The 16,153-nt window shown below is 36.5% G+C and overlaps 2 protein-coding genes and 1 long non-coding RNA gene across 3 annotated transcripts in view; 1 reads left to right on the top strand and 2 right to left on the bottom strand.

Annotated features, from left to right (window-relative positions):
- Window positions 1-2,866, top strand: part of LOC115222896 (PAX3- and PAX7-binding protein 1) — a 37,099-nt gene extending 34,233 nt beyond the window's left edge. Inside the window, exons 18-19 of the mRNA XM_029793282.2 lie at window positions 1,702-1,853; window positions 2,447-2,866. Of these exons, the coding sequence (XP_029649142.1) occupies window positions 1,702-1,853; window positions 2,447-2,537 (243 nt within the window). The 3' untranslated portion in view covers window positions 2,538-2,866. The remainder of the gene's footprint in view (window positions 1-1,701; window positions 1,854-2,446) is intronic.
- A 7,679-nt stretch (window positions 2,867-10,545) lies between these two features.
- Window positions 10,546-11,019, bottom strand: LOC115222750 (tctex1 domain-containing protein 2-like). Its single transcript, XM_029793050.1, has one exon. The coding sequence runs from the start codon at window positions 11,017-11,019 to the stop codon at window positions 10,546-10,548; it is 474 nt and encodes a 157-aa protein (XP_029648910.1).
- Window positions 11,020-12,175: 1,156 nt separating this feature from the next.
- LOC118767423 lies at window positions 12,176-14,405 on the bottom strand. The gene is made up of 2 exons (XR_005003342.1): window positions 14,236-14,405; window positions 12,176-12,229 (listed from the first exon to the last, which is right to left on the bottom strand). It is a non-coding gene; the product is annotated as an uncharacterized LOC118767423 (long non-coding RNA).
- Window positions 14,406-16,153: the final 1,748 nt, after the last annotated feature.

Below are 16,153 nucleotides of genomic sequence, written 5' to 3'. Positions count from 1 at the left end.
GATCAAGATTGGAGCCTGGTGCAGCCATCTGGTTCGCCAGTCCTCAGTCAAATCGCCCGACCCATGCTAGCATGGAAAGCGGGCGTTAAACGATGATGATGATGATATATATATATTATAATTATTAGGGAAGATTAATTCTGAATCCGCAGGAATGAAACGTTCAAATTACAGGTACAAAAGTGAACTCTCAATATTTTATTCATATATATAAAAGTAATTTTAGTGACAGAACCACATTCAACTCAGTCAACTTTGGAAGATATTATACCCGACCGAGTCATCAAATATTAAATATTATACTTACTATATCTATTCAGAATCCCTTACATTGGCATTATCAAGTCCCTGAATAGATATAGTAAGTATAATATTTAATATTTGATGGCTCGGTCAGGTATAATATGTTCCAAAGTTGATTGAGTTGAGGGTGGTTCTGTCTCTAAAATTACTTTTATATATATAAATACAAAACGGGACAAGAATACAAAACATTCAAATAGACGATCCAAAAAACACGGACGGGTCACTCAAAGCCTCTAATCTTCAGTCAAGAACTGGATCATCCTCGCAATTTCGGCTGATTAATCTTGAGATTGCTCCAATCTGGCCAGCCCCAAAGAAAAACCTAAGATACAAGCATTAGATTTCTTGGGAAAAGGATCGAATGTATACGAAACAAGGACAGAAAAACAGACGATGTTACACGGATATAAATACAAAAAACAATAATAATAACAGGACATAACAACAGGTGTCTTTCGACTCAGACGAATTGAATTCAGCTGGCGTATATATATATAAGAAATTATAAATAAGAATATATAATTTCTTATAAGAAATTAGGAAGAGAACGGAATAAATAATTGTTATGATCTTCATTAGCTTACAGGTGTTTCTGCTATAAGGTGCAATGCAGTCATAGTCAAGTGCTTGAGTGTCACCCTCAGTATTCACCTGACACTTTGTCCTGAATCATATGCATATTGAGTTCTAGTAAGTTATTAGCATTGCACTGCCTAAGCAAAATATTAAAATATAGGCCTGGTTGGTGAGAACCCAACCTTCTAAGTTCTTTTACAGGGTTTAGAAAACTTAAAGGACCGCTGTAATAAGCGTGTGAATCTGAGAGGGGAATATGTTGAGTAAAATCATAATTAACTGATTCTCCTGTATTTTCTTTTATCTGAAGCTAGGAACTTTTCAGCACCCTCTCATGTATATATATATATATATATATATATATACATACATACATACACACTCACACATTAGTGGTTCAACTTTATTTACAGTGCCAACCTGACAGGATTGTTGTAAGATTGGAGAAAGTGCTTTGTGGTATTTGTTTTGGCTCCTTATATCCGTGTTAAAATTCTACCAAGGTCAACTTTGCCTTTCATCTTTTCAGGGTTGATAAAATAAAGTACCAGTTGAGTTTATATATATATATTATATCTATAAAGCTTTGTTTTCCTTAAGAGAATGGCTTTGGTCATCTACTTTACTTGGGTTAAGATGAAGCACATCTATTACTGGAGTGTCACGGGGATCTGGAATAAATGGTGGAGGGTTTCGGTGGATGTGTGATGGGTAGTTGTAATTAGTCAGATGACCCAGTAGGCAGGTAAACTAGTCAATATATGTGAAAATAGTTTGTTTTTTTTTCCTATATTTAAAAGAAAATTTTTTTCTTTCTAGATTGTCTCTACATTTCCTAAACAATGGTTTGTTGACCTGGAAGAAGACAAGACCATTCCTCTTTTGGAGAATTTCTCTCGGTTTCTCATGACTGCTGCTGAGTCTTTTTGGAAGAAAAGAGACGTCTCTAAAGAAAGTGACAAGGAAATCAGGTACATAATAGTATTTTCTCTTGCATCGAATTTACAATTTATCATAGTATTTGTGATAAGGAAGGGCATCCAGTCACAAAAACCATGCCAAAGCAGACAGGGAAGCTTGGCAGAGTCTTCTGGCATGCAGGTTCCTGTCAGCACGGAAAGTAGATAGTGATGAGGATGTCCTGTATTTGTCTATAAAACATAAGGGCAGCAAACCAATTTTACATTGCAAATCTAGTTTCACTTTCATTGGCATTGAAAGTGAAACTAGATTTTGGGAAATCATGAATGTCTCAACTTCTTTTTATCTCTGCCTTTGTAATATAGGCAGAGGATTGACAAGTGTGTGTTGTGTGTGATGGAGGACCTTTATTAGGATTTGGTCACGGGTTGGAATTTATGTGGAGATAAGGTTGATTAATTTGATAATTTGTCCCCAACATTTAGTGTCTAATATCACAAGACCCTTTTACATTCCGAGTTCAAATTCCCATAATGATAAAAAATGGCATTAGTATGCAAGGGAATTGAACTCACACCACTTATTTTAATGCTTGTTTTAAATTTGTTTTTAATTTTCTTTCTTTCTTTTTTTTCTTTTTCAGGGAACACATTGGTCTCATTTGTAAACTGCTTATGAACATTCATGCTTACGACCATGCGAGTAAATTATCTGACCTCTACGGTCTAAAGTGATGTTTGTGTGCACTAGTACACCAGTACGACTTGAAGAAGAACCTTATCAAATCTCTTCGCATTTGGCCGCAGTCCGTCACCTAAACCTGGACTTACTGGTCACTGCTGCCAGTGGCCCGTCCATTATCATCAGTTGATTGACAGTCTCAACAACAGCAAGAAGAAGAACAACAACAACAAACTGCATTTATACTTTCCAGTTGGTTGGTCAACTTTCTTCAGCAATAACGGTGATAAAACAGAAAAACTATTCCAGAGACAACGTGAAAGACAGTTTTTCTTTGCTTTTTTTTTTTTTTCCAATTAATCCATAAAATATTGATCAAGTCTTCCATCCTCATCTCTTTTTTGTATATTTCTTTCAACACCCATTGATCACTTAACGTTGTTACTGATTGTTAGTTTTCTTTTTTTTTTTTTTTGGGTGGAGGGATTGTGGGACAGGGAGGGGAATCCTCTAAATCCTGCCTAAAGAAGAAAAAAGGGGTTGGTTAAATGCATACAGCTAAAATTGTACTGGTCAGTCATGGTATTTCTACTCCCATCTCTCTCTCTTTCTCTCTTACTAAGTATATATTTATACATATATATATACCGGAGTAAACACATAAATGTGAAACAAGGTGGAAAAAAGAGTACTCAAATACCAGTGGTAGAGTAATATGCTTTATTTAAAGCAGCAGAAAATTCAACAAAATCTGTTACTCTGAGTTTCTCGTTGCCGTTCATCAGACAGTTTTTTACATATATATATATAATATATATATATATATATATATATGTATGTGTATATATATATATATATATATATATATATATATATATATATCTCATTTCTTCATCTTGTTTCTTTTCCACACAAAGTGTGTGTGTGTGTGTATGCATATATACATGTATGTATGTGCATGTGTATAAACAGTGTTATTCTAGGGCAGTGCTGCAGCATTGCCTTAATTTTGATGGTTAAAACAAACAAACTAAAGAATTAATTCTGGAAAGAATAAGGACACCTTGACCAATAATGCCATAGATCTATTCTACAACAATAAATATTAAAAGTTGAAGTAGGTAGGTAGGTAACAGTTAAATCCATTTTATCATTAATAACCTGATAATGCTGCTTTCATATCCATTGTTCTATACTATTATAGACGAGATAACCAGTTACATTTGCAGCATGGCTGTCAGAAATAATCTGCTCTGTTTTCTCAATAACTGGCTTAGATGAACGTTTTAATTAATGCACTCATACGAGCTATGTAACACTCAGAAATTATATAGAGAAGAATTGACTTAACATCCACGTACATGCACACACACACAATAAGTGAGAACTTTGTAAGTTGATGGATATTTATGGAACAGATAGAATGGCGTTATAGACATTTGATAAAATAAACTTAAAGGTTTTCAAATGGATTCTCTCTTCTTTATTTTTTGTCATTGTATGGATAATAAACAGAATGAGACGAATTGGCAATGTGGACTGGACATTCAGCTTGCTTTGATCACAGTAGTTTTTGACACTAGACAGACACACACACACACACATGCATGGAAAGATACACATACAGATAGGAGTGAGAAAGAGAGATATTACAATTTATTAGTTGAACAGTTGACATCAGCTCTTTCTCTCTCCCCTCAAACACACATAATGAGAGATGCGCTCACACACACACAAACAGAGGGAAAGAGATTCATTACAATTTATTGATTGAACATGATTGACATTGAACACTTTCCCTCTCTTCAAACAGAAATATGCTCACACACATGAATTGAGAGAGAGAGAGAGAGAAGGAGGGGGAGTAACAGAGAAAGGGTAGGGAGAGAATGAGAGACATCAAAAAAGTCTGATGTCAAATAAGTCAGCATTAATTCAGTGATGCCAAATAGGCGGCGCCAAAACAGCAGTGCCGAAACGTCTCATACCCAACGATGGACCAGGGTATCAAAACAACACAGTATATTCCAGCTACCAACTTATTTTACTGATTTGGTTTGATTTATGAATAAACCTAGACATTTAGTTTGTAAAATTACTGCTAGTGTCTGAATGACTGTATATATCTGTACATGTATTATTTCCATAAGGGGGGGTCTTATTGCCTATGGGGTTATTTAGGCACTATTATAGGCTGTCCTCATGTAGTGTATTTGGGGTAAAACAGCTTTATAGAGTTGCTGCTCTACCTACGGGAGTATTGGAACTCGTTTTGTCAAGTTAGTGGTTTTTCCTTACTCCCATCTCTTGTATTAAGCTCCACTGCACTGGTACTTCTTATGGTTTGACCCTTTAGTATTCAGATTATTCTGTCAAATGTCATATTTATTTATTCACATTGTTTAGAATTCATCATGCATTATCTCATAGCTTTGAGATTTCAATGATGTGATTATTTTATTTTTAGAAATGACATTGTCAGGTATCGTATTTTAACGTGTATAATGAACCCTTTTTTTGTTAAAATTAGGTTAAAAAAATATGGGTGTTTCTTATACATGGATATAATTAATATCCCTTACAAAACCTTTTTTCCAAATTTTAAGCCCCCAAAATTTGGGCGGGGGTTCTTTATACATGTTAAAATACGGTAGGTGTGAGAGGCTGGATCTGGCTTGTTTGAACCTAAAACGGATGGAATATTTGGGCCGGATTCGGCCGATTTAAATGCTAAAGAGTTAAAGAACTGGGTTGTTGAGAGCTAAGTGTTTTCACTTTGAACTGTTGGTTGCAAGATACGGGCCATTAATATTTCGGCTGGTGCTTCAATACCTTCTCAGCATAACTGTCTGTAGATGTGTGTGTATGTATGTATGTAAATATGAGTGTATGTGTATGCCTCTGATTTTCTTGTGATTTTGTGTGTGTGTGTATGTATGTAAGTATGAGTGTATGTGTATGCCTCTGATTTTGTTGTGTGATGTCATCGTCAGACAGCAGTTTTCTAAACGTGCGTATAATTCCTTTTTAAGCACAAATGATCCTCTTCATAACTTTGTAACAAATAAAATGGAAAAAAAAAACAATCAAAAAAATTCTGGTATTTATAGAAATTTTTATGCTTTTGAATTGCTGGATTCCCTGATATTGTTGAGTTTCTTTGATTTAAAAACAATTTTTTTCCTTTATTTATACATCACCAAGACCTGGTTGAATGGAATTGTTGGTACATTAAATGAAATGAAATGAAACAGGTTAGCAAAGACTAGATGTTTGCAGAAGACTATTTAACTTAAAAATTGATGTAATGCTCAACAAAAAAAAAACAAACATGTTATTTATAATCTTCAATAAATGTTTTAAATTTCTTTGTTTTTTTTCTTCTCTCTTTGTTGTTGTTTTTTGAATCATAAGTTTTATATCTGCTTTTCCTTCTTGTTTAACCCTTTAGTATTTAAACCGGCCATATCCAGCCAAAATATCTAATCTGTTTTATATTCAAACTGACCAGATCCAGGCTCTCACACCTACCCTACAATGTTATTCTACATTAAGTAATTACACCATCAAGATCTTGAAGATATGAAATAATGCATGATTAATTCAAACCAATGGGAATCAATAGGCATTATGTTTGATAGAATAATCTGAACACTAAAGGGTTAAACAAGTTTACACAGATCAAGTCGGCTCTTATTTAGACTTACTGGCCTCGTAGACAGGTTGAGGAACACATTTCACTCTCTCTCTCTTTACTTTTTACTCTTTTACTTGTTTCACTCATATGACTGTGGCCATGCTGGAGCACCGCCTTTAGTCGAGCAAATCAACCCCGGGACTTATTCTTTGTAAGCCTAGTACTTATTGTATCGGTCTCTTTTACCAAACTGCTAAGTTACGGGGACAAACACAAACACATGTATATATATATATAGGGAGAGTTTATGAAAAAAACAAAAGACGAAGACAGGTGGTGTACAAAACCAACAGATGTATTGGTATAATGCTCAGAAATAGAAAAAGTCTTTTACGTTTCGAGCCTACGCTCTTCTACAGAAAGGGACACAGAGAAAAACAAGGGGAGAAACATATACATATATACAACGGGCTTCTTTCAGTTTCCATCTACGAAATCCACTTACAAGGCTTTGGTCAGCCCGAAGCTATAGTAGAAGATACTTGCCCAAGGTGCCACGCAGTGGGACTGAACCCGGAACCATGTAGTTCGTAAGCAAGCTACTTACCACACAGCCACTCCTTTTTTTTTTTACTTGATTCAATCAATGGTCTGCGGCCATGCTGGGGCACCACATTGAAGAATTTTACTCAAAGGAATTGACTCCAGTGCTATTTTCCTTTTTTAAAGTTTTGTACTTATTCTGTTGATCTCTTGCCAAGCCACTAAGTTATGGGGGTGTAAACACACCAACATCGGTTGTCAAGCAGTGGTGGGGAACAAACACAGACACCGATATATACATACATATATATGTGTATGTGTGTCTGTACCCTTGCCACTACTGCTGGAAAACCAGTGTTGGTGTATTTACATCCCTGTAATTTAGTAGTTCAGCAAAAGAGAACAAGTACCCTGCATAACAAGGAAAATAAGTACTAGGGGTTGATTCATTCAGCTAAAAAAATTTTCCAAGGTGGTGCCCCAGCGTGGCCACGGTCTGATGACTGAAACAAGTAAAAGATCAAAGATGTATATACACTTCAGTAATAATACACAAAGGGTTGAGTCAGTTCTATTACATCCCATCATGTGTGGCTTTGTACCAAATCAAGAAATCAATATTGAATCTATAACAATATTATTTTCAATAAAGACAGTAATTTCGTTTGCTTAAGTGTCCCAAAACCCTTCATGCTTGACCAACCAAAGCAATCCACTTATCAATGATTAATGATATAATGATTTGAACCCAGTTCTATCAGAAACAAAAAGTATTTCCATTAACGATTCTGATGTTGTTAATGTTTATTTAATGGCTTTCCATCTTTTCTTCACCTGTTACTATGACAACGCAGGTGGAGATTTCTGAAAGAATCAAAGCAACAACAACTCTCCTTTCTGTACCTCACTATCACCATCCTTAGCACACGTCTGTCTGTTGTTGTTGTTTATTGCCAGTAAAGATGGTTGAAAGAATAGCCACGAGCTGGCAAAGAAGATACGTTTCATGACCATAATGATTATAATAACCTCAGGACGTGGCTGCAATCTAGTGCTTGGACACAATAAGATTATAAAATATTCTGTGTGTGTGTGTGTATTTATGTACATATGTGTGTATGTTGTCTGCTGGTGTTTATGTAAGTATATATATATGTATGTAGGATGTATATATATATATATACATATTTACACATATATGTATATACACATATATATATACATATATAGATATACATATATATATACATACATATATAGATATACATATATATATATATATACATACATCATCATCGTTTAACATCCGTTTTCCACACTAGCACGGGTTGGATGGTTCGACCAGGGTCTGGGAAGCCAGGGGCTGCACCAGGCTCCAGTCTGATCTGGCAGTGTTTCTACAGCTGGATGCCCTTCCTAATGCCAACCACTCCGCGAGTGTAGTGGGTGCTTTTTACGTGACATACATATATATATATACATATATAAATGAACAATGACATCATTGAAATCTTGAAGTTACAAGATAACGCATAATTAATTCAAAACCAAGAGGATAAATAAACTTTACATGTGACAGAAAGAAATCTGAAAGCTAAAGAGTTAACATTTAAAGCAGCCATATCAGGCTCAAATACTCTACACGTTATATATTCAATCTGGTTAGATCCAGCCTCTCACACTTCTCCTACAATGTCATTCTAAAAATAAATATAATCACATCATTGAAAACTTGAAGCTACAAGATAATGCATGATTAATTCAAAACAATGGAGATGAACGTGTAAGAGATTTGATAGAGTAATCTGAATGTTAGACGGTTAAACCTAGGAAAAAGCCTTGATGGATTTTCACCAGTCTTTCAAGAAACAGTTGCAGCACAGTAGACATATTTTATTATTATCCAGGGCCTTGTTATTCCTGAAGGAGGAGCCCCACCCTGAATTGCTTCCACTGCTGTCTGTCTCTGGCCAGTCATGACCATGTAGGCCCCAGGTAGCAGATGAGCTCATTTTGCCATGTTGTCTTTTGTTGGCCTTCTCATCTTGTCCATCTGTTGTCACTCAGTCGTACAATATAACCAGTCTATTTATATATGTTCTCCTTGGACTCTCGTGTGCTGTCGAGAGGCGGTTGGATGGAACCTACACTCGCCTCCTTATGAGAGCTCAAAATCTCTCATGGAAGCGCCATCCAACCAAAATGCAAATATATGGGAAACTACCACCTGTGTCATCTCTTGTGAAAGGTAAGAGAGTCCAGTTTGCTGGACATTGCTGTAGAGCTGAAAAAGAGGTAATTTCTACTCTTCTCCTCTGGAAGCCATCTACTCGCAATACCAGAGGGCATACACTCTCCTACCCTGATGTAATCTCCAGGAATACAGGCATCCAGCAACAGGACCTCCGTAATGCCATGATGGACCATGAAGTCTGGCGTAGCATGGTAAATTCCATTGTCTTGACCACGGTCGAACAATGATGATGTGCTGTCGAATCCTGGCATTGGTTTTCTTGTCCCACAATATGATGCTGACTATGGTTTGTTCCTACAATGAGGGCATTCATGATGGTCATGTTGGGAGCCCATGTTTCACTGCAGTAAATTATCACTGGCAGGATGTATTCATTGAAAATCTTTCTTTTAATTTTCATGGAAGCCTTGGAACTTCTAACGAGATATATATTAATCATTCAAAAACACACAGAAACAGCTAACTTCACATAAACATTTTTTATTTAGTGTCAACATTTTTGTTGCACCAACTGCAACCTAGTCACCGATATGGTTCCACTGCACTTCTCACATTTTTAAATGGCCAATATATATGTTCCATGCTAGAATTGTTTTAGTTTCAACACATGGTTTTAGGTCAAATCACTTTCCAGATAAGGACATCTCTGAAATTTCAAAAGACATGTAGATAGGTTTTTAACTAAGCCACTCTAAATAGATACTCTCTTTTTTTACTCTTTTTACTTGTTTCAATCATTTGACTGCGGCCATGCTGGAGCACCGCCTTTAGTCGAGCAAATCGACCCCGGGACTTATTCTTTTTGTAAGCCCAGTACTTATTCTATCGGTCTCTTTTTTGCCGAACCGCTAAGTGACGGGGACGTAAACACACCAGCATCGGTTGTCAAGCAATGCTAAGAGGACAAACACAGACACACAAACATACACACATAAATATATATATACATATATACGACAGGCTTCTTTCAGTTTCCGTCTACCAAATCTACTCACAAGGCATTGGTCGGCCCGGGGCTATAGCAGAAGACACTTGCCCAAGATGTCACGCAGTGGGACTGAACCCGGAACCATGTGGCTGGTTAGCAAGCTACTTACCACACAGCCACTCCTGCCTTATCAAAGCTTTTTTTTTTGTTTTTGCAAATAGACAATTCCCATAAAAGCTGAAGTGAGACATAATATGTCCTATTTACAAATGTCTGCATGTACATAATTTTATATCAGTCGATTTGTTTAGAAACAATAAATCTCACTAAGATAAAATTTATTGCTTTATAATTAGGTAGAGAATCCTAGAGAAGATTTGATTCCTTTTTAAGCAATAAAAATGAGAGAAAACCAACATTAGAGTATTTGATGTTTATGCTTTTAATTTTTATAGTTTTGTCTCTAAAAATAATTATTTATTTGCTTTCTGACATTTTATATGTTATATGGCCGTAGGAAAACAAAAGGAAAACAATACAGAATAATAAAGAAGAAGAAAAACTGTATATAAATTTCAGAGCTGTTCTAGGAAGTCTACCTTTAAATGAACAATAAAACAAAGACATGGAACCAGGTTATTGTCATATTTATTTCTTTTTCATCTCTTCTTTCACTTTTATTGGTCTCCAAAATGGATTCTACTCCAAATAAGTGGCAAACACAGAACAAATGACAAACAGATTCGAGTTGTTATATTTGACAACAACAAAATTATCGACTTCTTCGTTCCAAAGGCAACGACTGGCCATCATGAAATGTTGGCTTAGATTTTGACCAACCAAAACCTGAACCACGTATCTGTAGCGTTTCCAAGACAGCAACTTGAGTTTTTCTTTGATTTCATCAGACATTTTTATAACAAGAGACGGTGCCGCCTCTGCGTTATAAATGGCATTGGCAAGATCCTCTGCTAGCATAATGTCTTTGATGATTCCCTCAACACAACGAGGAATAAAACGTTGTGAAGGAGCGAGCTGGAAGGTATTTTCCAAACGTGGTGGTTTTAAAGGTTTCGTATCACTTACATCCAAATTCCCGTTTTTCTTCTTCCGCATTGCCAGTCTTCCCACAGCACGGACATTCAGTCTCTTGAACAGACTGTTATCAGACATTGTAGAGGTGCAAAGAGTTCTTCACTTTTTGAATTTAATGATGTTTGGCCAGCGAGCTATAAATATAAGAGCATTTATTTTTTAATCATATGCATACATATATACACACACATACATACAAACATACATACACATACATACACATACATACAACATTCATACATACATACATACATACATACATACACACATACACACACACACACACACACACACACACACACACACATACATACATACATACATACATACATACATACATACATACACACACGTACATACACACACACATACATACATATATATCATTATTATTGTTATTATTATCATTATTATTTGACCAAAAGACCTTAAAGCAAACTCCTTAATTTGTTTAATTTACTTGTTATTTATTGTTTACATGTCGTAAAACCCATTGTATTGTCCCTTTTGTCTTTTATGTTGTTGCATGTCCTTTAATGTTATTGTATGTGAGTCCTTGTGGCCAATAAAAGAATTATTTATTATCATCATTATTATTATTAAGGTGGTAAGCTGGCAGAATCGTTAGCACACTGGACAAAATGCTTAGCAGAATTTCATCCATCTTTACATTCTGAGTTCAAATTCTGCTGAGGTCAATTTTGCCTTTCATCCATTTTGGAATCAGTAAAATAAATACCATTTGAACACTGGGGTCGATGTATTGATTTATCTCCTCCTGCAAAAGTGCTGGCCTTGTGCCAAAATTTGAAATTATTAATATTATCATCATCATTATTATTATTATCATTATCATTAGGTGTCAGAGTGGCTGCGTGGTAAGTAGCTTGCTTACCAACCACATGGTTCCAGGTTCATTCCCACTGTGTGGCACCTTGGGCGAGTGTCTTCTACTATAACCTCAGGCCGACCAAAGCCTTATGAGTGGATTTCGTAGACGGAAACTGAAAGAAGCCCGTCGTATCTATGCATATGTATGTATATATATATATATATATAATATATATATATATATATATATATATATATATATATATATGTAACAATAAGGAATGTATTTGTTTCTCATTTTAATTTTGAACTTTTATGTATTTATATTTTTTATTAACAAAATTAAAATTTGTGAAAAAGAAAAAAATATTTTTATTCTTGCCTGCTTTCTGTTATTTTTTCATTTTTTTTCTTTGTCTTTCTTACAGCTGAGACCAAATGCTTTGATAGCAAATTCCTCAAAAAATATAATAAAATAAAAAAATAAATATAAAAATACAAGTGCAACAACATATGTAAACAAAATTCTTTTGTTGCTTTGTTTTAAGAAGCTTCAAATGTACATCATATCATACAGACAAGAAAGTAGCATTTTGAATGCAATATAGCTGTGAAAAGATTGAGTATAAGATGGAAAAGGTTGTTAGCAGACAGCCATGGGTACAGATTCGAGTTTCATGGCTGACTGCTGACAGCTTTTTCCATCTTATACTCTTACTCTTTTTACTCTTTTACTTGCTTCAGTCATTTGACTGTGGCCATGCTGGAGCACCGCCTTCAATCGAGCAAATCAATCCCCCAGGACTTATTCTTTGTCAGCCTAGTACTTATTCTATCAGTCTCTTTTGCCGAACCACTAAGTTACGGGGACGTAAACACACCAGCATCGGTTGTCACGCGATGTTGAGGGAGCAAACACAGACACGACACTCAAACATACACACACACACACACACACACACACACACACACACATATATATATATATATATATATATATAGAGAGAGAGAGAGAGAGATACATATATATATGTGTGTGTATGTGTGTGTATGGCTGTGTGATAAAGAAGCTTGCTGTTTAACATTTAATTAATTGAATTAGCTCTTAATAGCTGGTCTCTAAAAACTACTTAAGTAATTACAAATATAATTAATGATAAAGACAGACAATATTATTAACAGCATTCATAGACAATAGCTTATTTCTGGCTGTTCTTTCTTATGCATTATTTTATATTTTGGGAGACACCAAAATCAAACAAGATCTTTAACTTGTTTCAGTCATTAGACTGTGGCCATGCTGGGGCACCACGTTGAAGAATTTTTAGCCAAATAAATCAACCCAAGTACAAGTTTTTTTTTCAATGCCTGGTCCTTTTTTTTTAATGACTGGTACTTTTCTATCAGTCTACTAATTTACGGGGGACATCAACACACCAACACTGGTTGTCAAGCAGAAGTGTGCCACCCGGAGTGGCCCTTCTGTTTGCCATCACCAGACCCCACAAAAAACACATATTGCCTACAACAGACCCAAAAGTGCCACCCAGGGCAGATCGCCCCTACCACCACCCCTGGCTATGCTAGTGTATATATATATACGACAGGCTTCTTTCAGTTTCCGTCTACCAAATCCACTCACAAGGCTTTGGTCAGCCTGAGGCTATATAGAAAACACTTGCCCAAGGTGCCATGCAGTGGGACTGAACCTGGAACCATGTGGTTGTGAAGCAAGCTTCTTACCACACAGGCCACTTCTGTACATGTATAAGTTTTTTATTTTTTAATTTCTAAAATTATTTTATTAAAACCCTTTTTGAATGAAAGACAAAGAGAACTTCGTAAGATTTGAACTCAGAAAGAATAAGTTCTATTAATAGAAGATGAGAAGAAGGTGGGGGGTATAGTACGATCAACTAATATTGACTGTATAAATCACAAAGATAACATTTGATGGTCCCAGAGAGGGATGGCAGTAAAGTGACTCCATGTGGGATTTGAACTCAGAAGTGTAAGGAAAGTTAAGACTGAAAGATATCTAGTGAAGCAGAGGGTGGCGTGCTGGCAGAAACGTTAGCATGTCGGGCGAAATGCTCAGCGGTATTTCTTCTGCCGTTACGTTCTGAGTTCAAATTCCGCCGAGGTCGACTTTGCCTTTCATCCTTTTGGAGTCGATAAATTAAGTACCAGTTACGCACTGGGGGTCGATGTAATCAACTTAATTCGTTTGTCTGTCCTTGTTTGTCCCTTCTGTGTTTAGCCCCTTGTGGGTAGTAAAGAAACCGGTATCTAGTGAAGCAGTAGCAGCAGCAACAACAACAAATACTACAACTACTACTACTGCAATGACAACAATAACTACAATAACAATGCCAACGATGGCAACAACAACAACAACAGCAACAACAATGACAACAACATTGAATAAGAAGAAAAGAAAAGTGCAAGAAAATCTCTACTAACCAACAGGATCCATATTATGTCCAGTAATAAATGTCCAGTGTCTCCTTTTCCGTGTCTCTGGATAGATTAACAATATGAGTCGGGGTATGATCCAAAAGGCTGAGCATTATATAGTAACAGCAGCTACAGCAACAGCAGTAGCAGCAGTAGTAGTAATAGTAGTGATAGTGGTGATGGAAACAAGTGACAGTTCTGGCTATGGCAACAATGATGTTGATGCTGCTGTTGTTTTACATGGTAGAAAAAACACTGAGGTGGTTTTTATTACATTGGCTGTGTGGTAAGTAGCTTGTTTACCAACCACATGGTTCCGGGTTCAGTCCCACTGCTCGGCACCTTGGGCAAGTGTCTTCTACTATAGCCTCAGGCCGACCAAAGCCTTGTGAGTGGATTTGGTAGACGGAAACTGAAAGAAGCCCGCCGTATATATATATATATATATATATGAATGCATGTGTATATGTTTGTGTGTCTGTGTTTGTCCCCCCCAACATCGCTTGACAACTGATGCTGGTGTGTTTACGTCCCTGTAACTTAGCGGTTCGGCAAAAGAGAACGATAGATTAAGTACTAGGCTTACAAAGAATAAGTCCTGGGGTCGATTTGCTCGACTAAAGGTGGTACTCCAGCATGGCCACAGTCAAATGACCGAAACAAGTAAAAGGGAATAAAAGAGTATACAAGTAACTCCTTCTCCAATGTCCAGATGGCATCAAATCTTCCAGGTCAGTTAAAACTTTGGTCTTTAGGCTCTCTAATGCTGTTCCCTGTTCACCAATACATCAAGCTGTCCCTGTAAAATGAAAGGCCTAAAAATCATCCAATTTAGCATTGTTTTGCATCCACTTTCCAAGCTTGAACAGGCTGAATTGCTTCCTTTGAGTTGTTGTGAGAAGCACCTAAAAGTATTCTTTTCTACTCTTGGCACAAGACCAGAAATTTTAGGGGAGGGGGCCAGTCGATTAGATCCACCCCAGTATGCAACTGGTACTTAATTTATCGACCCCAAAATGATGAAAGGCAAAGTTGACCTCGGCAGAATTTGAACTCAGAACGTAAAGGCAGACAAAATACCGCTAAGCATTTTGCCCGGTGTGCTAATATTTCTGCCAGCTTGCCACCTTTAAATAATAAAGAATATTCTTTTCTACTCTAGGCATAGTATTTTGATACTCGGAGCAAATCCTCATGATACAGGTAACTCTAGATGCTGACTGTCACCAATACTTCTAGGTGCTTCTCAAAAGGCAGTGAGCTGGCAGACTCGTTAGCACACTGGGTGAAATACTTAGTGGTATTTTGTCTGTCTTTACATTCTGAGTTCAAATTCCATTGAGGTCAACTTTGCCTTGCATTCTTTTTCAGGGTCAATAAATTAAGTACCAGTTGCATACTGGGGCTGGTCTAATCGACTGGCCCCCCTCCCCTAAAATTTCTGGCCTTGTGCTGAGAGTAGAAAAGAATACTTTTAGGTGCTTCTCACAACAACGTAAGAGTACAGTGTATCCCTATTCTAAAACCAGGATACATTTGGTAATAAAACTGGGATACTCAACCATATATACTATGTGTGTGAAGGTGTGTGGCCCAGTATTTAGGGTATTTGGCCCATGATCGTAAGGTCATCTGTTTGATTCCTGGCAGTGCATTATGTGCTTGAGCAAGACACTTTATTTCACATTGTACTACTCAAAATTGAGTAGTACCTGTAATACAAAGGGGCCAGCCTTGTCACATTGTGCATCATTCTGAATTTCCCTGAGAACTGCACTAAGGGCATGCATGTTTGTGGAGTACTCAGCCACTTGCACGTTAATTTCATATGCTGCTCCATTGATCAGATCAACTGGAACCCTCGTTGTCGCAACCAATGGAGTACCAGTTATACTATGTGAGCGTTTCACTAATTCTGTACCAC

This window comes from Octopus sinensis, linkage group LG21, assembly GCF_006345805.1.
Source record: "Octopus sinensis linkage group LG21, ASM634580v1, whole genome shotgun sequence".
NCBI classification, from domain to species: domain Eukaryota; kingdom Metazoa; phylum Mollusca; class Cephalopoda; order Octopoda; family Octopodidae; genus Octopus; species Octopus sinensis.
The sequence above is the reverse complement of the archived record's forward strand: the minus strand, read 5'-3'. Positions and strand labels throughout refer to the sequence as shown.